Below are 25,767 nucleotides of genomic sequence, written 5' to 3' on the forward strand. Positions count from 1 at the left end.
CCATCGTTCTTATTTTCAGAAGGCTATTGGGGACATAGTCTGGCTAAAGTTAGGGGATTCAGTAGATGGGATATGCACATTTCATAACGGAGTCCCCTGCCTTTCTCTCATCCTATGTCTTCACCTGTCATTTGAGTACTGGGTTTTATACTGTTCAAGCTAAGCCGATTTCAGCCTGGCTGGATAGGATGACCTCTGGGTGCCCCATGCAAAGTGCTCCGCACTTCCCAAAGGCAATGTGGAACGAAATGAAACTGGCCTGACAATTTCATCATTCTTTATCTTTACTTAGAGCAAATCCAGCCTGCACACTGTTTCAAAACTCATCTTGACTTTAATAGAATCACACGGGCAGAGCATGTACGGCATATGACACACTTCAGTTTGACAATAACTCCATTTGAAACACAATCATTTTCTTCCAAACTGTTTTAAAAACAAAACTGCCAACCCTCCAAAAAGTCCACAACGGGTACATGAATACTGGTCAAAAGCGCAACAAAAACAGTTATCAAAAAAAAAAAACCCAGACAAAAAGAATACATTTTCATAGTTAGCAATAAAAACAGACAGCAACCTCCACTCTCACTTAAAAGGCACCATGTTATATTGTGATACATCTTCCTGAGTAGGCATTTGCAAAAACATTAAGCAGGCCAAGAGACAGCTTCTTTTCTTCATTGGTTGTAGTAGTAATCTTGGCCATAGACGTCGTACCCATGGCCTTTGTAGTAGCTATACTCGTCCTCATAGGTTCTGAAAGTATCCCCTCGGGGTTGCCCATTCTCACTCGCGTAGTATTCTGTTTGAACCTCATAGCCATTCTCATAACCGGTGGTGGTGGTATCGTACGGCCACGGCTCTTCAGAGGGCGTGTCATAGTGCCACTGGTCCTCCGTGGTGGTTTCGTATTGGTCCTGATACTCCGTGGTGGGGAGGACTGTGGGGAGCAGGGTGGTCGGAACGGCGGTGGTCGCTTCGTTTTCTCCCCCTTCTTCCTCTTCCTCCTCTCCATTGCCACCGTTTCCATTCTCTTCCGCAGTGCTGTTGGTGCTTGTGCTGTTTATGCCGCTTCCGTTCTCGTCCACCGTCTCTGCTTCTTCCTCTTCCTCCTCTTCGTTTTCTTCTTCTTCTTCGTCACTGTCTTCCTCTCCCTTCCCTCCTTTTTCGGGAGCTTTGTCCTTTTCACCCTTTTTAGCTGCTCCTCCATTTCCAGGTTTCTCCAGGGGCTCTTTCTTTACGGGGCCCTGCATGGACACATCAAATATTGGGGGAGGCAAGAAGGGGGAGAAAACCCAGAGTTAGAAAGGAGGAAGGTGGTCCAAGGCAATCCCAAATATGAAAGCTAGGAACATAGTATAACAACTTGTCCAACTAATCAACATACCATGTCCTCTTGTGATCCCAAATAGCAGTGAACGGGAGTTGTCTAACCCACTACATGATACAACTTTGACCATGTATATATTAGCAGCAGCGTTCAAAATTAACCAGGCGCCAGGCGCATTTTGCACCTGGCTATTGGCCACTTGCGACCAAGTGAAGATGCCTGGGTGCCAGGATGGTGCCTGACGTCTCCACCATCTGGAGGTGCATGCCTGGGGGATCCCCACATCTTGACTGTTTTCACATGCCAGCAACGCACCCTGTAGAATTCTATCCATTATATTTCATCTGTATCGTACAATCAGAATGAATTTCAGGAACCAAAAAGCTTTATTGGAAAATGCGACTTTCGAACTATCTGGCCCCAAAATGGCAGCTAAGCATTCCGTTTTGGTGGCTGTAATCCTGGTTTAAGGAGCCATTTGGTGCCTAGCTTATATATCCGAGTTTCTAAAGCTGATTAGCGCAGGCATAGGCAAACTCGGCCCTCCAGATGTTTTGAGACTACAATTCCCATCATCCCTGACCACTGGTCCTGTTAGCTAGGGATGATGGGAGTTGCAGTCCCAAAACATCTGGAGGTCCGAGTTTGCCTATGCCTGGTTTAGCGGCTTAAAATGCAGCAAGGTTGTTTTCGCACCACTGTTTCCCGTTGCATTTGCCACATTGCTGTACACGCTAGAGAGGGGCTGGGGATGCCTTCACCTGGTGCCCATTACCTGTTTGGTTTCCCCGTACCTGCAACCCCTCCCAAACTTCTACTGATGAAGCTGTCATCTGCACATACACTGTCATCTGCACATGCACTGTCATCTGTGCATGTGCCACAGCTTTCTCAAATGTACTCTTGGCTTCACTGCCAAGTGAGTGCAACTACCATTTTCATATTGGATGGAAGGTGATCTGGAGGAAAACGCAGAAAGCAGCAGAATTCCTCAAGAAGCTACAGGATAGATATGGACTGTGGCAAATGTCACATGCTCTGGGCAGCCTTCCAGGGGCCAGAAGCTACAGTGGGTGGAGAAATGAATATGAATTTTACTTTTACACAGGAGGTTAGCTTCTACACACACCTCTCTCTATCCTCCTTGCAAGCAAGCAAGAGCCGTTATTAGAGTTAAAGGAGACTTTCCAGAAAATCAGGACTAGGGTTGCCACATTTTGAAAAGCAAAAAAAAGAGCACGCTATGACGACTCACATTTTAAATACTTCTACTATATGTAGGCTATAAGAAGCTGTGATATATTGCTGAGGGTGGAAGGAGAAGAGAAGAGGGAAGCAAGTCTTCAACCACCAGTTACGTCTACATCTCATCCAGAAAGTATAGCCCAGAGACATTTTGGCAAATTTAAAAATACCCACTGGGACAGAAATTTCACCCCTGAAAAAGAGGGCCTGTCCTGGAAAAAGAAACACCCAAGCAAGAGGGTTAAGGTGTGGCCTGGAAAAAAGTCCATTAGGCCAGATGGAGAGGTCCAGGAGGCTGCACCTGTCATTGCAGACAAAGCAATATGTATAGGGTGCAAACCCATGTCCGCATTCCACCTGCTGAAGGGCCATAGGATATGTTGGAAGCCCTGCTGTGTCCGTAGAGGACCAGATTTGCTGCTGCCATAATAGATATGCCCCTGTCTGAGTTGGGTGGGGACCATGGCATGGGAGCGGGCAGGGAAGTTTTAACCCTTTGCCCCCACAGCAGTCCTGATCTAAATCAACTCCCCTCCATCCCCACTATTTGCAATGGGAGGGAAACTTGCCTTGATGCTATTAAGAAGAAAGCATCCCATTATATGGGATGGTTTGAGGCAACAGGCTGGTAGTAGCAACCTGTACAGCTTTCAATTTATTGCAGGGGTATTAAAGGTCCACCAAACTTACCTGCTTAGGAGGTGTGGCTTTGCTGGTGCCCATTTTATCTCCAGTCACTGGTGCAGCGGGAGCCTCGGTCGCCTCTTCATTCTCCTTTCCACCTTCAGTGTTTTCTTCATTTGACTGTCCCTGCAGATGTATAAAAAAACCAGGAATCTCAGGATTAATTTCAACTTCCAGTAGATGCAGCAAACACTGGTCTTCTGCGTTTATAGAATGGGCAACTCTCTCTCTCCTCCCATTTCTTATGTGTGCAATAACCATATATCATCAGATTATGACTGGTGCATAGAGAAGACATCAAACAGCTCTTTATGCACTATATGAAGAAGAGCTTTGTGGTGCTCAAAAGCCTGCACTGTCATCAAACAGTGACATAAATTATAGCACCTGTACACCTCCTGCTTTGAAACCATCCCAGCTCAACAGAGTCAATGGTGTGTGAGAGAGAGAGATCGAGACAGAGGACTCAGCCATACAGCTGCAAATAAAACATTTTGAATGTGTTGTAAAGTGCAATGTACAATTGTGACACAAGATGGCGGTTGTGAGCTATAGCGAATTCAATTTTTTTTTCAAAACAATTTTTTTTATATAAAAAAGCATTTTCACAACGTTTTTAACATGTGTGCAGATTCCACCAGACAGAAAGAGAACGAGACAGCCGATTGATAGATCCGCATGCCAGATCAAATTAAATGGAAACACTGCTAACCATATTTTATATAAAAAAAAGACAAAGCTTGAAAAAATGTTTCCAGGCTAATATTGGAATGATGATCCAAATGCATGCATGTTGCATTCTGGAAACACAACTAGTATCTGGTATTTATTCTAGAGCAATCAACAGTGTTGTGATATATGAACGCTGCTAAGGAATTTGTAATGAGTGCTTAAAATTAAACGGAGGCTGGAACGATGCATTCAACAGAGGTCCGGGTCTCTGCTGAACAGTTGCAAAGTGTCCTGGTGAGGGGCTCACTTGTAGTGGAGAAGAGGGAAGCAGGAAGCAGACGTTTCACCTTCCGCATGTCTGCTGCTTTTTTTCCTGCAACCCCCTGCCTTTCAGCTGCTGTCCCCTATAATGCAGTAAATACCTGTATTTATCAGGAACCCTAAAAATACCACCTTGCCTGATTGATCACTGTGTAGGGCCTCGTGCAGATTTCACCTCAACAGGAAATCTTTTCCATATGATGTTGGAATTGGGCCTTTCATATGGTGGCACCCATCCTTCAGAATCTCCATTATATATCAGACTGGGGCCTATTGAAGACCTTTCTTTGGAACAAGCCTTTTGAGTGGCTATATGTATATATAGCTCAGTTGGTACAGCATGAGACTCTTACTCTCAGGGACATGGGTTCAAGCCCCATGTTGGGCAAAAAAGTTTCCTGCATTGCAGGGGGTTGGTCTAGATCAGGCATCCCAAAACTCGGCCCTCCAGATGTTTTGGGACTACAACTCCCATCATCCCTAGCTAACAGGAACAGTGGTCAGGGAAGATGGGAATTGTATTCCCAAAACATCTGGAGGGCCGAGTTTTGGGATGCCTGGTCTAGATGACTCTCGTTGTCCCTTCCAACGCCATGATTCTGTGATCTTCATTCCAGTCTCTGCCTGCATTGGATTTGAAATTTCTTTTTATGTATGAAATTGGTTTTTCTGTATGTATGGCTGATGTTTTTACTGTGAAATCTCATTGACATATTTTATGGGAAGCGATTCATAAAGGGAATCAAATAAACAAATAACCCCAGACTTCAATAGGAGGCTGTTGGAGGGGCGCGTGGAGGGTCTCAGAAGAAAAATAGTGGTTGGAAGAAGTATAAATAACTCATTTGCACATGCCTCTAGTCCATTGCAAATCACTCCCACTGCACTGTTTGGCCAGGAGCTCAGCTAAATGTGTAGTTTTGGCATCAGGGACATTTTCAAAGGGCAGGATGTTCATTTCTCATACTATGGATGCACACACATTTTAAGATTTAAATTAGTTTGACTGAGAGATGGGGGGCTAGGGCACTTTGTGCTACAGCTGTCATTAAGGCAACTGCCTGATATTTGAAGGGCGAACTGGGAAAGTGAATCTCAGGTCCTGGATCAAACCTGATCTCAAACATTTGCACTGGCACCAGGGCCCCCCAATGCTGGCACAACCTCACCGCAAACTGGCATAATGCCGTGTTTTGCAGCGTTGCTCTGGCATTGCTGATGGTCAGAGCAAGCTAAGTACTTCTGTGCCGGGGCAGTAGTTCTTAGGATCAGGCGGTGAAAACACTTAAAATAAGATGTCGTGCAGTGCCAGTAAAAACCTACGTTATTTTCTTCTCTATTGCGAGAACTTGCAAAATTGCATGGTGTGGCTGGCTATTTGGATAGCAATCTGAGAGCATCACAACCTCTATAAAAAGCAATTATAGTGTTCTTGTTTGTTTAAATGTTCCTGAGGTTCTGCTTTTGTCGAGGCTGGACATAGCCAGTAGCAAAACCATGGAGATGGAACCGAGAAATACAGTGGTGCTTTCTGAATGTTCGCAAGTGACATTCTGCTTTTCTACATACTGAGGCTTGTGAATAAAAGCCTCCAGCTGTCTGTCGTGGCAGCTTGGAATCCCAAGAGCCCTCTTCCAACTGCAGTATTGCATTACAGCCACTTACATCCTTGTCAGCACCTGACAGAAGAGTGGAGGAGCAAGGAAGTGCTGCCTGGATAGGTAAATAGGTGAGCAACAGCTCTGAAGGAATGGATGTGATGAAGCACCCCAGATCCCTGTAGCAGCTGTCAGCTACTACAGTCAACTAGAGGCTTCTATGTGATTTTTTTCCATTGTTCCTTTGAACATATTTTCAAATCACTTAAAGTTTCTTAAGATGGCAATAAAAAATTATCAGGAAATATAATGTTTTCATTTAGTGCGCTTCCATCCACCCCTGAAGGGCTGTTTGTAATGTGATTGGGAAGATTTTGCAACCTAATTCAAAAGATCCCTGCATTGCAGGGGGTTGGACTAGAAGACCCTTGTTGTCCCTTCCAAATCTACAATTCTGTGATTCTATGACTGTGCTAACTACCTTCTGTTTCCCACTTGCAGCCCCACATGTCTTCAATTCCCTCTCCCCACTTTGTTCGTTTTAAATTCCCTAATTTACACCACCCCACCTCTTTGAATATATATTCCACACACATTTAGTAAATTGTGTTTTAGAGTAGTTTTCTCCATGCCATTCTAATTACTAATTGCTTCCCAACAAAATATATTATGGACAGAGGGTACAGTGCAAACATTGGCCCTGGCGTTCAGACCTCCTGATCCCCGCCCCCGCCCCCCCAAGCATTGACACAGGATAATTGCCTCTCATGTGTGCAAATTACAGCCTAGCAGAGCTGGTAATAAATAGATCTTTACCTCTAAAGCCCTATTCTGTTGTAATTAGAGTTGCCAACTGTGAGGATTATTTGTTTGTTTGCTTCTTTGGAAAGACAGTTCCCACCTTTCCATTTTAAAGACTATACTCAAGGCAGTTTACAGCAAGTATTAAACACACACACACACATACATATTCGATAAATATGAAGTTTTAGTGTTTTGACCATTTTCTTCAAGAGAAGAATCATAATCTCCATCCCATCCTGTTTTTGCATGAATCTGACATTTTAAAAAATCTGTGTGAAAATTTGTATTTAAATATATATTTCTGAATGTATTTTCTCACAAGAGATGCATTTATCAGTATACTTTATCTCACATTTATAAACATATTTTTATCCTAAAATACATATTTCTAAAGGTACTTTGGTACATTTTATGGTGTGCACACATTATATTCAATAAGTGTACAGTCTATACCTGTGTACACAGATAGCTGAGCTGCATGCTTGCGGAGTTATTCACATGTAAATTTCACTGGGTGTACAGTTTGTGTGCCTGTGTACACAACAGCTGAGCTGTACAAATCAACAAGTGTACACTCTTTCACACAAACCCTTGTACGTGTGTAGAGACTGCTTGTGACTTGGCACCACAAACAGCAGAGAGAGACAACTCCTTTCCCCAAAAAAACTTGGGAACTGTAGTTAAAGGTGCTGGGAACTGCAGCTCTCTGATGGGGAAAACTACATTTCCCAGGATTCTTTAGGGGAAGCCAAGTGCTTTAAGTGTATGGCATGTATGCAGCCGGGGGGGGGGGGTTGCCTAATTAAGGACAGGAGGTTAACTTTTTGTTAGGGACCCCTCCAATGCTCCTTCTTTGACCAGAAGCTCATTCCGTTCACACAGCAAGAAGTTATAACTCTTGCCACCAGGTTGCTTCACCTGGAAGCTCAATCTGGCACTTATTCTGATCCGCCAGGTGCCATCCTTTGCCCTCAGTTACCAAGCACTGCTCTGCTCTGCCCCCATCCTACCAGGCTCCACTTTGCGATCCATCAAATCTCACCCTCTAGTTTCCAGATTCTGCCCCTAAATCTCAGGGCCTGAGCCTCAGGAGAGCTGGCTAATTGTCATGGGGACAAGAAGAACCTTACTCAGAAGTAAATCCTCATTGTTGAAGCCACAGAGAACCCATGAAAGAGCATTTTTTGGGGAAAGCCAACAAGGCTTTCCCTAGTAACCAGAGAAATAGTAAAAGGTTGGGCAAGATGGTGAAGCCTGCATTTAACTTAGACCCACCCCAATAACTGTTCATAAAAACAACACCCTAACAGAGTGGGCCCAGAAGGCTCAGGGTTTGAGACAAATGTGTGTAGAGTTCTGATTCTCATGCAGGAACTTCATTTACATGGGAGAAAACATTTGCCCCAAAAGTACAATAGAACATAGTGGCACTCTTTTAGCTTTTGACATCCAAGTCAGGCAATAAATAAATAAATCATTTTTATAAATACTCTTGTGTCTAAGCACATATTGACCCAACAGACCATAACGGTACTGAAATGAAGAAGCTATTCCAGGCTGTTCAGGTAAAATATGTGTTCCCCAAATAGCATCTATACCAAGATACATATTTACTTAGGAGATTATATCGGCTCTCAGGGAGCTAACACGGTCCTGAGGTAAATACAAACATGGAGAAGATTCACAACAGCCAACACTGCAAATACGCCAGGGCCCAGACCTGTGTTAGGGGCCATTGCTCTTTGTGGACACATTGCCCCTTTTTGTGTCAATGGGCTTGCTTTCTGTTTGACTGAGGTGGGTCTTGTTGTGGATGACTCTTTGGGGACAATCCAAAGGAAATACAGTAAGACACAAGTCTACTGGCTTAAGGAGACCTAAGTCCTATTGATTACAGTGGGGCTGAGGACTAGTGGGAAATCCCTTCCTGGATTCTACCAGGTTGTGGATTGAGTGGACTTTGTACAGTCGAGGGAGCAGGTGGAGAAGCAGGGGAAGGCCTAGGCTGAACCTTCCTCCTTAAGGTAAATATTTTCTTAATGTAGGAAGTGATATCTGGTTTTCAACATCACAATATATCACCAACTAAACATAATGATATACCAATACAGTCGTACCTCGGAAGTTGAACGGAATCCGTTGCGGAAGTCCATTTGACTTCCAAAAAGTTTGGAAACCAAGGCGTGGCTTCCGATTGGCTGCAGGACCTTCCTGCAGCCAATTTGAGGCCGAGGAAGCCATGTCAGATGTTTGGCTTCCAAAGAACATTCGCAAACCGGAACATTCACTTCCGGGTTTGCAGTTTTCGGGAGCCAAAATGTTCGAGTTGCAAGGCGTTCATCAACCAAGGTACAACTGTATATCACAATGTCTGAACTAAGGATGGAGCTATGTAGAGGCATTGGCTGGCTTCATGGTTTCCCCCCACATTGTGATTTTTGCATAACACACACACACACACACACACACACACACACACACCATGATTCACGATATATTGCCAGGTCAAAAATTATGACACCAATGTCACAATATGGACTTCAAACTGCTTTGGACGATATAACATCCAGTCCTAACACACATTCATGATTTGCAATATACAGTGGTGCCCCGCTAGACGAATGCCTCGCTAGACGAAAAACTCACTAGACGAACTGCATTCGTCTAGCGGAAGCTGCCCTGCAAGACAAAAAAGTCAATGGGGCTGCTTCGCAAGACGTAAATTTTTCGTCTTTTTTTTCGTTTAGTGGAGCGCGGCTGTCATTGCCGCTTCGCTAGACGAAAAAACCGCTAGACGAAAAAATTCGTAGAACGAATTAATTTAGTCTAGCGGGGCACCACTGTATTGCCAGGTCAAAGATTATGAAACCAATATCACAATATGCACTCCCAACCGGTTTTGGATGGTATACGATCGTATATATCAGGCATGTCCAACTCCCAAGAGACCGTGATCTACTCCCAGTATTAAAAAAACTGGCAGTGATCTACCCATTGTCATTGGAGGAAGGAGGAGCGTGTGTGGGGTGGGTGGACTGCCCAGAGTTGTTGAGCTTGTTTTTAGGAGGGAAGTGCCCAGAGTTGTTGGAGGGGGGAGGATTGCACAGAGGTTTTTTAGCTCCCCCCATAACTTTTTGTGCACAATAAGGATCCCACAATCTACCAGGATTAGCCGGATATCTACTGGTAGATCACAATCTACTGCTTGGACATCCCTGGTATATATCACAAGGTGTTTCTTTAAATCATAATTCTTTAGATATGTGATTATCCTTATAAAAGAACACCGGAGGGTGAATTAAAGCTGACCTCCCCAAGTACTAAAGAACAAAATATTATTGAATGGTTCACCTGAGGATCATAACAGCTGTATTGGTATAAATGGACAAAAGTCACATCTGTCTCTAAAGCTTTGGCTCTCACAAGCTCTCACTGTGTCTTTAAGGGTTACTTCTTGTTTAGATGACTTGAGACTTAAAAAATATTGCAAGGAACCAGAATGGAAACTTGTGGGCAGTTAGTAATCGTCACCATGGACGCTTGCAGAGTGCAGTCTATAAAAACAATCCTGGTTGTTTTCTTATGCTCCTTGGTTATTTGTGACCAATGCCAAACATGTCTCTTACCCCTTCTTCTTCTTCCTCCTCGTCCTCTTCTGAACTATCACCACCATAGCCTTCTTCGGATGAGTCACTGTTAAACTAAAAAGAGATACAATTGTGAGGCATTTCCCGTATTTCGATCACAAAACAGAATGCTGAATTATACACATGTAAAAGGTCAACTTCAGTTCTCAGGGGGGGGGGAACACACCCCAAACAGCAACAATCCCATCTACACTATACATTTAAAGCAGCATCATCCCACTTTAAATAATCACATCTTCCTCCAAAGAATCTTGGGAACTGTAATTGATTAAGGGTGATGAGAATTGTTGGGAGACGCACACACACCCCATTCCCCTCACAGAACTACTATTCTCAGAGGTCCTTGGGGAAAGGGACCGACTGTTAAACCAATCTGGGAATTACTTGTATAGCACGGAAGGGCCTTGGTAGCCCACATGCTTGTTATGCATATATGAAACTTCATGTTCAATGTTTAAAACCGGAAGGTCTCTGTTCTGTTCTGTGTCCTGCTGATACTGTGAAAGTTATTTCTTTTTTCTTTATTAGATTTTTAGACCTCCCTTCATCAGTGGCATTGCAACTGTGTGGGGGTGGGGAGTGGGAGGTGGGGGGCGGAGTGCCCCGGGTGCCATGTCTTGGGGGGGTAACAAGGTGGCACCCTGCGGAGGCTCACGGTGGCACGAGCAGCCATCGCGCCGCAGCAGCAGCATGTGGAGGATCCTCCGTTCACGGCTGCAGCCACAAGCAGAGGATCCCAGTGCCGGCGGTAAACTGTTATATAGAGTGCATGTGTGGCGTCATACGCATGCGCTTTACGTAACAACGACGCACATGCGCTGTACATAGTGGTTTGGTGCCGGTGCCGCTCCAGCACCGTACAGACGGCGGTGGGATCCCTCCGTCGCCGCTACAGCCGCAAACGGAGGATCCTCTGTTCGCAGCTGCAGCCACGAGCAGAGGATCCCGGCACCGTTCGTACGGCGCTGGAGTGCCGCCGCCGCCAAATCACTATGTACAGCGCATGTGCAGTGTCACTACATACGGCGCATGCACCGTACGTAGCGACGCCACACATGCGCCGTACATAGCGGTTTGTCACCCCGGGTGTCACGACGCCTTCGTTCGCCCCTGCCCTTCATCATAAGATCTCAGGGCGGTTCACAGAATAAAACACAGGATAAAAGGAAGTAATTAATTTAAAACGAAACAGCAAAACAATAAGCCCACCCTTCCCAGAGACACATTTAAAAGGTTGTAGAATATTAATCAGCCAAAAATGTCCCCCTTTGGCTGATTAATATTTTACAGTTGCAGGTAGGTAGCCGTGTTGGTCTGCCATAGTCAAAACAAAATAAAAATAAAATAAAAAATTCCTTCCAGTAGCACCTTAGAGACCAACTAAGTTTGTTCTTGGTATGAGCTTTCATGTGCATGCACACTTCTTCAGATACTCTTTTGTTTTTAATATTCTTCTCTCTCTCTCTCTCTCTCTCTCTCTCTCTCTCTCTCTATATATATATATATATATGTATATAACTTTTAAAAAGGAGCAAGGATTATGAAAAATGGATGCTATTCAGCACCTGACCTTCAGCCAAAGAGCTCAGATGAGCTTATCATAGAAACGTATATTTGATTCCCAGAGAGACTTTCACGCAGGCTTTTTATACAGTGACAGGCCCACTGAACTTCAGCCATAGAGACCCCTTTTTAGTGCCATGGGATGGACCACACTTCTCAGCTCATTTAGCATCTACACCTTGGCAGTGCTCTCAAGGGGAGATGTTAGTTTCTTCCTATCAGCCATATAAAAAACCGGAATGTTGCAGAAGCATCCTTCGTTTTAGGTTAGGAAATGTTATCCCATTACAAGAATTAAGGGTCTGAACAGTGTACCTAGAAGTGTACCTAGACACCCAAGCAGTCTACAGATGTTTGGGTTGTATGTCTATATTGGCCTTAACCTAAAAGCCATGTCTGTTGTTGTTGTTTTTTAATGAGGAGGCAAACAAGAAAGATATGAACAGGATTCATCTACACAGCGAAGCACAAAAATATCTCTGTACTCAAGAGACATGCCAAACCACTATTCTGCCGGCACATCATTCCCAGAAGTAGGACCATTTTTAGGCTTCTTACATGAGCTATCCTTGAAAACATGTAATTAGCATCCCCCTGCCCCAGCTGGTATTTCTCTCTTACATGCAAGAGTAGGGGTGGAGGGACAATGTCAATTCTGTTTGCGTTTCAAGGTGAACCTGAAGTTTCTTAGACAATATGCAACCTGAAACACAGCCATCCTTAGAAATCCAAATTTTGCAGTGCACTTCTCCAACAAATTAATGTCTACAAAAATGCATATTACTTACGTGAAAGCATGCATAAATTAAATCCAGTTGTGAAAATATCATGCAAAAAAATGTGTTATCTTACGAGAAATGGCTTGCAAAAATGTGTCTATTGGTAAAAACTACATACAAAAAAAACTGTTTATTTGGAAAATTGTTAAGGAAATTTCATGAGGGTTTTTTCCATACACAACCCCCTAATTGCTAAAGAAATGTGGAGAACTGAATAAGACTGGAGAAAATAAGATACTGAAGAGAACAAGAGACCCTGTTCAAGAGACAATGATCAAGACTCCTCCATATGAAGCTGCCATGTGAATAGCTGCAGGCAAAGGTTTGGTTTCCTTTTCTTATCTTTACAGGGGAAGTTGTTATTATAAGGAATATTGTGACTTGTATTCAGAGGCCATCAGCACTGATCCCACGGGGACCAGCTTAAAATTCCAAAATTCTAAACACACACACCCCTTTTTGTGGTGTATGTGGCAAGGACCTGAAATTACAAAAGGGATTTCACATAGGGCTTGTGGGTTTTGTGGTTCTGTGACTTGTATGCCATTTCTGAGGGCTACACATAGATGGAGATGGTCTTTTAGGGTGAATGGCAGACCCTATTTTCCAGGGGACAGTCCTGGTTTCTGATTTGGTCCTGGAATTTCCTGCTTTTCCTTAAAGGGGCCTCTAACTCAGTGTCTCAGTAATCGTTCTTACATTTTTAAAGATTCAGGTTTGGCATTTTAAAAAGGAATTGCATTTACCTGATGTCTCTTTGCAGGTGGGTAGAGGTAGGGGTACCTATAAAGAAAATACCTATATCTGTTCTTGAATACCTGTCAGAAAAAGAGAAAAGTATTTCAGCTGTCGTATTTAAGGAAAGCGTCAACACATTTTCATTTTGAAGCGAGAATTTGATTTAGTTGACAACATACTGCATTTTCTTCAGAATCCTCTGCTTTGAATCTTCTTCTGAAGTTCTTTACCTACAAGAAAAGAAGAGATTACTTAAGCAGTGGTGATTTTCCTTTCCCCCCTGCTTGCTTAGCTGGGTTTGGGTGCAGGCCTTAGTGGTTCCTAGGTGAAACACATATCCACAATAGAAAGGAAGGTGTTCTTTATTTCTCCCACACTTTCAGGCTTCTGATCTGGGGTTGTGTTGTAGTAATTGTAATTTGTCCATACGTTGCACTAAAGTGCTGTTTGCTTCGGCATTACACACACACACCAAACAACAACGCTAGAGTGACACCTAGTGATGTATGTAAGATTGGCCTTCATAGATTGAAGCGATTTCTGCAGAGCAAAGAACCAAAACAGTTATCCTTTCATTCATTCATTCATTCATTCATTCATTCATTATCTGTAGTGGGGGTGGACCTCTCTTTATATTTGTAGGATGCAGCTGGATGGGATAAAGAAAAGAGCAGCAGTGTGATAAGAGAAAGAAATATATCATTCTAAACTGTACTATGTACTATGTGCAGGGATATAAGAAGCCAGAGATTTCCACCCTATCCTGTGGTGTTGTTGTTGTTGTTGTTGTCGTCACCAGCGTTGCTTTCATTTTGCTGCAGTTCAGCTTCTTCTACAACTTACATTATTCATCTTGCTATTTGCTGTGGCCAAAAGCAATCAAATCAGTTATGTAATTAATTTCAATGCATTTCGCTGGAAGGGAAACATCAGAAACACGTAACATTTGCAAACTGGAAAAGACAGAGCAAATTTCACTTATATTCTGTTTCATGATTTCTGTTCCTAACCTCAGATGAACATGTGAATTGCAGCAATTTCTGGTCACATTTCCGTTTCTGATGGAATTATCTTGCATTCCTAAAGGAGGTGATATTTTCACTTCTGTGAGTTAACTGCAAATAGTCAAAGCTCTAGGTGGGATACAAATTCACACACACCCAAGAGCCACATTCCCTTGGGGTTTATTTGCCGGGGGTGTGTGTGCATGCAGCAGCTCCCATCCATCTATTCAAATTGACATACAAGTGCATCCTATTCATCCATCAACCATTTATTCTCTCTCTCTCTCTCTCTCACACACACACACACACACACACAGAGAGAGAGAGAGAGAGAGAGAGAGAGAGAGAGAGAGAGAGTAAGATCCTTTTCGGTAATGCAAATTGCAAGCAAAGGGGACCCAATCTGCATTTGTGACTGCTGTTTGTGTGTGTGTGTGTGTGTGTGTGTGTGTGTGTGTGTGGAGTCTCTACACACACTCTCTCCAGGGTCCCAAACTCGATCATGCCCCCATCATCTGCATTTTGTTCCTTTCCCCTTACTCTGTAGTCAACATGGATGTCAAGGAGAAGAGATGGAGCTGAGAAGCACAGGACCCCTGGAGCCGTATGGGGAGGCTCCTTGTACACATCTTCCTTGGATGCTAAGCAGCAGATGTTTGATTTTGTCTGATGAATGATATTGGTATGTCTTTCTCCTCAACCATGACTTTTGTGGTTGTGGTTGTGGCTGTGGCTAGGCAACTCGGACATCAATCCATGACCAGTCCCACTGGGGACCTCCTGCCAACTTATCCACACACACACACACACCCATTCTGTTTGCATATCTGCCATCATGGCTGTGTGACCTGAGCAGGAGAAGGCATATTGCCAATATACACAGAGTTTTCTTGTAGCATTTCAACGGTCTGCCAGCAGGCAGGGCCAGCTGGCAGGAAATTCAATTGCTAGATGCAAAAACACAGAATGGAAGGGTCAGTACCCTTCAGAAACAGTTGCGATAAGTGTCATTGAAGTAGATGTTCACAATGAATCCTGTGCTTCGTAAATAATTGCTGCTTTTACTCACCGAGAAGGCGCAAGCTATTCCCAAAATGCAGAGGAAGATTAGGGCTGCCTTCATTTTTTTCTGATTTCTGGAAATAAAAAAGAAAATAGACTTGTGAATCTTCTAGGTTGGGAGACCAGGCATTTATGCACAAGAGGTGTTATTTTCATTGTCCCATTCACATAGAAATGTGTGTGGAGTAAACACATGAAAGAGGAAACAAGGCTGTGTCCATTGGGCCCACGTGTTCATCAAGAAATCATGGTCAGTAGAATTGAGCTAGATGAACCAATGATCTGGCTCTGTATAAAGCAATTTCCTAAGTTTCTAACAGAGCCTACATGTCTGTTTCTTGGCAAACTTACAGAGCGTTGCAGCCTCTTGACTGAGAGCCAAAGACCAAGAAGGTGAGACTATTAGACACATCCTTCAAAAACTCAGGGCCAGCTCCAGCCCACCCCCACCATCAGATACTGAGGGGACAGATGCCGAGGGGATAGGGAGTTGAGGTAAGGTGTCAGAGGACAGAGTTGTTGTTGTTGTTGTTGTTAATTGAATTTATATACTGCCCTATACCCGGAGGTCTCAGAGTGGTTCACAGAAAAGACCACAATATATAAAATCAAAGTAAAAACAATAACCCAATACCCCCCCCCAAAAAAGCTGCATTTTAAAAGGGTACAGGGTGTTGATCAGGTCAACCAAAGGCCTGGTTAAAAAGGAACATTTCTGCCTGGTGCCTAAAGGTGTATAATGAAGGTGCCTGGCAAACTTCCCTAGGGGGAGCATTCCACAGATGGGGAGCCACAGCAGAGAAGACCTATTCTTGTGTTGCCACCCTCCGGACCTCTCTAGGAGGAGGCACACGAAGGAGGGCCTCAGAAGATGTTATGTAGGCCATGCACAGTTTGCCATGAACCCACTAAGCTAGCCTGCTGCCTTCAGATAGATGGAGGATGCTGTGCTCTGGGCAGTGCTAAGAAAGCTGCCAGTTCTGGCTGGTTGCAGTTTATGTCTATGGAATTGGGGCAGGAACCGTCTTGTCCTCCTTTACCTCAAGCAGCAATGTTCCTTGAGCTAGTACTGCCTACCATGTTGATAGCCTCCCCCCCCCCTGTGTTGGTGAGTGGTCCCTCCTATATATTTCTGCTTGGACGTGGTAGAAGCTCCGTGGGTGGAGGAGAGGGCAAGGGCAGAGGTGGTACTCCTCTGATGAGTGCCTTTGCAATTGCTCACAGTGCCCCACAGCAATGTGATATTGCTCTGAGGCACTATGAGCAGTCCCAGAGGCAGCCACCCTGCTGGAAAAGGGAACTTAGGCCATCGGCCTCAACAATGGTAGACCCTTGGCAGCTGCCTGCGGTTGCTGCCTGCTTGTGCCAGGTTTGAAAAGGGCTGCCACTATTGCATTGACATATGGTCTGTTCCCTTCATCTGGTGCTCCTCCTCTCTCCCTTGGTCATGTTTCAGTGTGACCAACACGCTTCATCATGTTTCAGCATTGCCAATATACCTTCAGTCTTTATACATGCGACGAGAATGGCTGTTTTGCACCGTGAAGATGCTATTTCTTTGCAGCAGAGGAAACTTAAGCAAAACAGAGACACAAAAAAATGTTGTACTTGACCTCACATTTGCTGTCAAGATGGAATTAAAAAGGGGTTTTTTTCTGAAATATGGCTGCCAAACATGTCCTATACTCAAAAGCAACTCTTGATCCTATCATAATCACATGTATAGGCATCTATTATGTTATCACCATCCTATCATGTAATGTAGACCATCATAGCCTCATGTGATATAATAGGCATCTCTTATTTCACTGTAGCTCCAACTACCCATTATTTTTGAGAATTTGGCAGTGACATTGTGAGGAACAGCTGCCCTGGAACAGCTCCATGGATCTCAGTGGGATAGGAAGTAATACAGAGTTAATTGAATGAGGCTAGTGCTCCTCAAACCTCAAAACACCAACTCTGGACTGATTCCATGGGCCAGCTGTGGGGAAAGTTGAGAGACGGTGATATCTTTATCTCATTCCAGTCATCCAGCCCTGTTAACAGACTGATATTCCAATCCATTCCTTAACAACTTCACTGTTGATATAAGGCAGCGGGAGTGGCTATTTTTTGACCCAAAGGTCACCCTTGTCCAATTATTGGAGACCTCATATCAGTGGTAGACATTGCCAATAATGGGTGTGGCTACCCACAAGCTCTCTTGAACACAGCTCCTCCTCTTCCTCAACTGATCAGGGATGTCTGCATCTCCATCAGGGCACTGGCCTCTGCCTACCCCAGTTCTGTGCCCCCCCTTGCCACTACAGTCAAAATTGGTGGAGTCTTGGGGATCCAGAAAACTTTCTTGTGGGGCTGGATCAGGCCTTGAGTTTGGGAGTTAGCCACCCATGTTAGGTAAGTTCCTTGTCAGTAAGGATTGAAATCATAGTACGGGGGCTGGCTAAACGAGTTTTGAATAATCTAATAAATCACAATGGTTACAGCTTTATATGCATTCACTTCATTAAAAGAGACCAAGGCCCCTCAATAAACGGTCTAAAGTAATTGATGGCACCCACATTCCTAGTTTGGTTTTCTCAGCATAAAATCTTCACAACTTGGTGCCTTCTACCTGTTGTTGGACTACAACTTCCATCAGCCCCAACCAGAATGGGATGACAGGCGCTGTAGTCCAAAACATTGGGTGTGGGGGGCACCTGGTTAGGGAAGGTTGATATAAAGATTGATCCAGGAAGTCCCTCGTCATTTATTTCACTTCCTCCATACAGCAGATGAGTTCTCATAGACAGTGTGTTGCTTATGGCCTCCTAAGGAGACCGTGGCTGATGTGATGTTTGAGAAACTCAAGTAGCTTTAAGCAAGACAGTTACCTGCTAGGCTCAGCCTTGTCTACAGACGGCCGAGAGAATGACAGTGACCTACTAAGTAATGTATGGATTGCTGAGTAGAAGAATGGAGAATACTCTGAACATGCACAAAAGACTAAATAAATGAAAAGGATTATTACTGGATGTATTAGCATAGGCTCATTACATACAGCTAGAAAAAAACTTTTGCTGTTGTGGTTGTTAATGATTTTGGACTTCCTGCCTTCCCTCCACCCACTAGTAATGATGTAAAATAAAGTTCAGCCAAGCATCTTTGAAGCCAAAGAGCTACAAAATACTACTAGCTTGTAAAATGTAAAGCATTCCAGGTTTTATTCTGTTTAAGCAATTTCTAGCTAGCAAGAAAATGACTTAAGTCACAGAAATTGTACTCTTGATAAATTCACACATACAAAAAGAAACATAGCTAGAGTCAGAAATCCAGAAATCCGTGGTCTAAAGAGGAGAGAAAATTACAGTTGCCAGTCACTTACCAGCTTGCAGTCCTGAGAGTTTACAGGCTAGTCTCAAAGGAGTGAGGGGACAGAGATTTAACAGTTCGTCTGTTTGTTCTCGGCCATCCTAGTGGGATATAAGCACTATTTTTACCCTCCACCAGCCAATCACTGCTTCCCTTGCATGATGTCATTGAGTGGACTCTTACCAGAAATTCTCCAAACTTCAACATTTTTCTAGTCACAGATTTCGTTTATAAACACACAGTGCCATTTTAGTGCCCAGAGTTTTGGATCATTCCACTTAATTGAAGGTTTGAACCAGAGATGAATAGGTTCGGATGCCGAGCTGCATAATGATGGTCTGGGTTTAAATTAAACTAAATATCGGGAACATTAGTTGGGTGGGTTTTGTGTTTTGTTTTTTTAAAGAACGTGCTTTTTTCTTTTGTGAGAGGGAGGCAGAAATTGCAAAGGGGTGGAGTGAGAATTTCTCTATTTCCTCCTGTAATGCTCTCTACAAACAGAGTGAAGTCATTTGAATATGAATTAGAAATAACCCTGACATCAAAAGGGCCACTTCACCTGTGATGTTATTTCTGCATGGAGCTGCTGCAAATAAGCGGACGTTGCATTAAAATAGACATCTGTACTATTTTCTTAATCAACAGTTAACAGCATATTTTATTTAGCATTCAGATGGCACTTTAAAAAGTGTTCAATGCACTTTGCATATGAGACCGTTCTGGTGATGCTAGACTACAAGTTCCATCATCCCTGACTATTGCCCATGTTGGCTGGAGCTGATGGGAATTGGTGCCCAACAGCATCTGGAAGACCATAGGCTCCCCCCGATCTCATTGAACATCCTGTTTTCCACACTGTATCCACAATATCCTCCTGAGTTGCTCCCCAGTAAATATTATTCATTGGCAAACTATTTCTGAACCTTGAGGTTGCATAGGGCTGTCATAAATAATAACTATTGATAGACTTCTCCTTTGTGAATTTGTCTAATCGCCTTTTAAGTCCATCTGAATGAGCTGCCATCACCAAATCCTTTGGCAGGGGGACATCCATAGATTAATTGTGCAAGGCTGTGAAGAAGTACTTCCTTTTGATAAGTACCCCCTCTCCTGAGAAATTTCAGTAGCCTCAAAACAGTTTCCCCAGCTCCTCCATCAAAATGCTTTGGGTGTTTCTCCAACCTCCAAAATGCATTTGAAATTTTCACAATGCCCAAAACAACACTAGGTTGCGGCATTGTGGATGAAACAAAATGGTGGCTCTGTTGCCAACACAGTTCCAGAAGCAGCAAGGGGAAAACAATACAACCTAGGTGAAAAAGAAGGAAGCTGTGCTGGGATCCTCAACTTTGAGAAACTGTTGGAGAACTTCTCCTTCTCCAGGAGAAAGCTGGTGAAATGTTCCCTTATTTATTTCCTGTCCATTAACAAAGTGGGAAATTTTGAATAGGCCATTTGCAGACAGCTCTAAAAAGCAGTCAATGAAGATTGAAGATGTTAAATGCTTCATATATGTGGAGCAACAGTATTGTCGTAAATTACCGAATCAGTTGGATTATGGTCAGGACCCCAGGGCCAGCTACCCTAATCCTGAAGATCTGCAACTGGCCACAAGTGATGTTTGCAATGCTTTTTGGTTCCTTTGAAGACTGCCACCTTCTGAAGCTGTGACCTCCCAACACAATTCTAGGTTTGGCACTCCATGCTGACTCAGAGGGAAAATGGCCACCTACATTCAGGGCAACTTCCAGAAAACATGCTCCTTGGTGGTCTGACACTTGGCTGGACAACCAGCAGAAGCAGTTGGCTGGGATCTGCGATGGACACAAGCTCCTAAACTGGAAATGCCTTGGCAAATATTTGCATGTTATGCACATTCCAAATTTGAAAGAAGCATGCTAGTGCTATGTTTGAAACAGCATAATACGTGTCATTCTGATGCAAACGTGGGAGAACTGCAAACCAGAAATGGATTCTAGCATGCAACCTGTGTCCAAAATCCAGATGGGAAGGTCATTTCCTGCCGAAATAACCCCAGTTGACACTAGGTACATTTTTGTTGTGAACCCAACATGATGGAAAGTAATTGTAAGCCATGCTGAAAATAGGAATCTCTCTAGTTTCTCCTGGGATCTAGTGTCTGGCTGGAATAAAAAGAATCTTTATAAGACGATGTTGCATAAAAGTTTCAGTACTGGATGTTCTGACTTGAACCATGATTTAAGAATGAATAGAGGTCTGGAGAAAGGTCTGAAGGTAACTGATGTAGTGCCATCTCTGCAGTTTTGCAGATTTTGACCCAGCCAGTACCAAGGTGGGTGATGTCTTGGGTGGAAGGAATCCCATGTATCTTGCTCTGAGGCCTAGGATACAAGTAATAATACTAAGGCTGCAATCCTATACCCACTTACCAAGGATCGAGTCCCATTAAACTCACATAGAAAAAAGTGACATCCTTTTTTCTCTCTCACAAGACTTTCTCTCTCACAAGAGGCCAAAATGGCTGCTGCAATCTCGTGCAATTTCAGGCTGCACTTTTTTCAGGCATGGTGCCCAAAAGCACATGTTTTGGCGTTTTGTGCCTGGAAAAGGTGCTTTATGGGGGCACATGATCTTGCATGAGTCACTTGACTCACAGGGTTGAGGACCTAGAAGTTGGGTTCTCCATTTCCTCCATTTCCATAGCAGTTTGTGTTTTTTTAAAAAAATTCACATGAACATTCACCAGCATTTTAGTGCGAATTTCCCACGCTATACACACACTTTTGTATGCAGTTTCCCCGAAAACTCACGTTTTTGCAAAGCAGTTTTCCCTAATACAACACATGTTGTATGCTATTGTCACCACTGTATGCATCTGTATGCACATTTTACCCTAGTAGGTGCATTTTTGTACACATCGCTCGGCTAGAGAATTGCACTGCAGAATTAGGAGAAGTGCAAATGTCAAAGGATGGCTTTGTTTCCTGAATTGTTTTGGGAAGCATAAATGAGGAAGCTTTGGGCTGAATTTCTCCTCCATCCTTAGTACACACAGTGCTGAATGGGACACTAATTGTCTCTGTTGGTCCTTTAAGGCAAAGGTAGGCATTCCTCTCCTATGACTTTCTCATTTGTTGTTGTTCAGTCGTTCAGTCGTGTCCGACTCTTCGTGACCCCATGGACCAGAGCATGCCAGGCACCCCTATCCTCCACTGCCTCCTGCAGTTTGGCCAAACACATGCTAGTCGCTTCAAGAACACTGCCCAACCATCTCGTCCTCTGTCGTCCCCTTCTCCTTGTGCCCTCCATCTTTCCCAACACCAGGGTCGTTTCCAGGGAGTCTTCTCTTCTCATGAGGTGGCCAAAGTACTGGAGCCTCAACTTCAAGATCTGTCCTTCCAGTGAGCACTCAGGGCTGATTTCTTTAAGGATGGATAATTTTGATCTTTTTGCAGTCCATGGGACTCTCAAGAGTCTCCTCCAGCACCATAATTCAAAAGCATCAATTCTTCGGCGATCAGTCTTCTGTATGGTCCAGCTCTCACATCCATACATTACTACTGGGAAAACCATAGCTTTAACTATACAGACCTTCTCATAGGAGCCACCAGAGATTTTGTCTAGCAAACATCCACAGTGGGTGCTTCTTTTTCTCTGTCTTTTTTGTTTTCAGTGATAGAAGAAGGGGTGGGGAGAATTAAACTGCTTAGCTGACAGTAAGCCCTATTGAACTCAATGGGACTTACTTCTGAAGAGACGTAAATAAGATTTCACTGCTAATTGCTTAAACTGTGATCAGAAATATTTGTGTTTGGAAAAATGATTGTAAGATGTGCAGAACCCACCAGTGGTATTTGACTCCTAGTAAGTTGGCAAAATAACCTTTGTTAAAAAAAAAAACTTTAAAAAACCAGGAGCTTTTCTATTAGGAATTACAGGTACTGACATCCCAAAAGAGAAGAAAAGACTTTTTATGTGTGGAACAACAGCTGCCCAGATGTTACTAGCCCAGAGATGGAAAGAAGACAAGGTCCCCACCAGAGAGGAATGGCAAACCAAGCTGATAGACTAAGCCGAAATGGCAAAACAGACTGGAAAACTCAGAAACCAAGAGGACAAAAACTTTATGAAAGAATGGGAAAAATTTATAAGTTGTTTGGAGACCATTGTAAGCCAATGGAAACACTGGCATGATTTTGATTTCACTTGTAGTGTATGGACAATATGGATTGATATAAAAGTTAGAGTATGGAAGAATATGCAGTTCTAAATGTTTAAAATGGGACACCATGGAGGGAGTGGGGAAAAGTCGCGAGATTCGGAGGAATCTCTGTAAATGGATATATATATTTGGATTTTTATAACTCTGTATTTGTAAAATCAAATAAAAATGATTTTAAGAAGAAGAAGAAGTAAGATGCACTGAACCCAGGCGACATATAAACCCAATAAATGCACACAGAAATAAAAGCAGTTTGCCATGTCGTCATGGAGAGGATGCTATTAGAGGAACACAAGTTCAAAGCCCCTTTGGGACATATGGGACCAGTTGCAGTGAATGATTTAAAAGCTGAGCAGGAAGCAACTAAGTCAACCAATGGAATGTAAGAGAAAGAGAGAGAAATGTTATAGCTTCTCCAGAATCTCCACAGCGGTTAGGTCAACAAGCTCCTATTGATTAAGCACTTTCTCTGCAGGGACCTATAGAATTTTAACTAGTTTTTTTCCCCAACAGCTAGGTAAGAGTATGCATCCCACAAGCATGATTTTAATAATTAGTGATTGCCCCGGTGAGGTTAGCAATGAAAGTGAGCCTTTCAATGCCTATGGGGTAAATCATGTCAAGAGCGCAGGAATCCCACAGAGACAAGTTTATGCTTCATATTCTTCAACCCTGCAAAGCAAACAGAAGAGAGTGAAAATTGCCTATTGGTGTTTTTTATTATTATTATTTTAAAAAAAGACAAACCTCAAGAGTGAGATCGTACGTCCTGTTTCCAAATCAAACTGGAAAACTCCGTAGGACAGGAAAACCAAGGTTATGTCACTTCAAATTCCTTACCCCTGGCAGATTTCCTTCACAGCAATGGCTTATAAACACCTGGCTAGGAGACCCAAGTTTTTGGTTTAAAAAAAAAATGTCGTTGCTTTGGGTAGGGACGTTCTGGCAAAGATGGCCACTACCCTTGCTGCTCCCATTCCAAGTTTGCTGAGTTACTGAAGTTACGCCACAGATTATCAATCATGAGTTTTCAAAGGCACACCTCAGGGATGGCATTATCAAACACAGAACTCTTCCTTCTTGCATGATAATGAGGGTCACGAGGTTTAATCCCTTAGTGTTGGACCTGAGTGTAAGGAGAGCTGAGTTCAAGTCCTTAGGGATGAAACTCACTTTTTAAAGTGAGGGCCTTTTGGGTAGTGGCGCCCGCCCATTGGAATGCCCTCCCATCAGATGTCAAAGAAATAAACAACTATATGACATTCAGAAGACAACTGAAGACAGCCCTGTTTAGGGAAGTTTTAAATGACTGATGTTTTAATGTATTTTTAACCTTCTGTTGGAAGCCACCCAACAGTGGTTGGAGAAACCCAGTCAGATGGGCGAGGTAGAAATTATTACTATTATTATTATTATTACTATTATTATTATTATTATTATTATTATTATTATTATTATTATTAAATTTGGGTGCTGGCAAATGAGACAAATAAACAAGATCATGAATCCCTGTTCAGTTACCTTAACATCCAGCCTAATTAGGAGTTCCAGAGAATTTGAAAGATTACTCACTATTGTATGACATGTTAGTTGGTTCTCAGAAAGGTGTTGTCTGTGTGTGGTGGATTGAAGGTTTTTTTGTATGGACGCAACATCCTTTTGGGGGGTGGGGGGATGCCTTTCAATAGTTTACAGAGACAAAATAAATCTCTTTCACAAGCCTTCCATTATACTTTTCACTAAGAACTTCCCTGTTGCCTTTTCTGATAAAGAGACTTTGCATAATCTGATTTCATTAGCGTGGTCTGTACCAGGCTGAAGAAAAATGGGAAAGGCATTAATGCAATGCAATAGCCAGAGGACTTTAGCTTATGGGCTAACACAGTATTTTTGGTTCTTTTTCAAGGACAGCTTAGGAACCCTTAACGTCATCAGGAATATTTATAAGCCATTTTAGTTTTAACCCCTGCTTTCCAGGGAGTTTGATACATCCCACCCACCACCCACCCCACCACCCAATATATGGTGCTACTCTTCACTTGATCCTCAGATCTGTGATAGGCTAAAGTTGAGAGGAAATTACTGGCCTGAGGAAATCCAGTAAGCATCACGAATAAGCAGGGATTTGAACTTATCCCAGCCCAGGTGCAATATTTTAGATTCATAATGGCAAAAACATGGTTTGTCATTTAGTGCACAGGAGAGAGTCACAGGCCTGAAGCTTCCTTTTCTCTCTTCAACTCATGCGAGAGGAGGAATTTAAAGGTTCTAGTCAAACGTTCTAACAAACTGCAGTTTTCCATTTCTTCTGAATCCAGGAAACTGTGGTTTAGGTGGGGATAAGTAATAAAAAGAGGACAGGAGAATGGAGGAAGACTGTGGAGTCAAGTGTAAGGAAGTCTAACAAAGTTCTGATTTTCCTTACGAAGACTGAAATATCAAGTGTTGATTTCTTTCCCATTATATTTCTCGTTTCTTTTGGTGCCCTTGCTTTGCTGGTGCCCTAAGCACGTCCTTAGCCCGCCTATTGGCTAATCCAGCACTGCCAGTTATTGGTAGGGAGGTCTTCATATCCTTTTGATTTCACATTCCATAAATCGCTAAATTGCAGGGAGTTCATTTCAGCTGGGAGGGCTGTTGTTTCCTTATCTTAATCAGCCATGGAGCCTCCCCTCAGATTTTATTCTTCTCTCCGTACGTCTACTGCTTTGACAAAGAACTTGCAGAGCCATTCCAATGGCTGGGGTTGCCCCAAGGCTTTT

The 25,767-nt window shown here is 43.2% G+C and overlaps 1 protein-coding gene across 1 annotated transcript; it reads right to left on the reverse strand.

Moving 5' to 3' along the window:
* Positions 1–526: 526 nt before the first annotated feature.
* Positions 527–18,909, reverse strand: IBSP (integrin binding sialoprotein). The gene is made up of 7 exons (XM_033160993.1): positions 18,815–18,909; positions 15,455–15,521; positions 13,561–13,611; positions 13,390–13,461; positions 10,281–10,355; positions 3,266–3,385; positions 527–1,247 (listed from the first exon to the last, which is right to left on the reverse strand). Exons 2-7 carry the CDS (start codon positions 15,506–15,508, stop codon positions 678–680), a joined length of 942 nt encoding a protein of 313 aa, XP_033016884.1. The 5' UTR covers positions 15,509–15,521; positions 18,815–18,909; the 3' UTR covers positions 527–677.
* Positions 18,910–25,767: the final 6,858 nt, after the last annotated feature.

This window comes from Lacerta agilis, chromosome 9, assembly GCF_009819535.1.
Source record: "Lacerta agilis isolate rLacAgi1 chromosome 9, rLacAgi1.pri, whole genome shotgun sequence".
In the NCBI taxonomy this organism is placed as follows: domain Eukaryota; kingdom Metazoa; phylum Chordata; class Lepidosauria; order Squamata; family Lacertidae; genus Lacerta; species Lacerta agilis.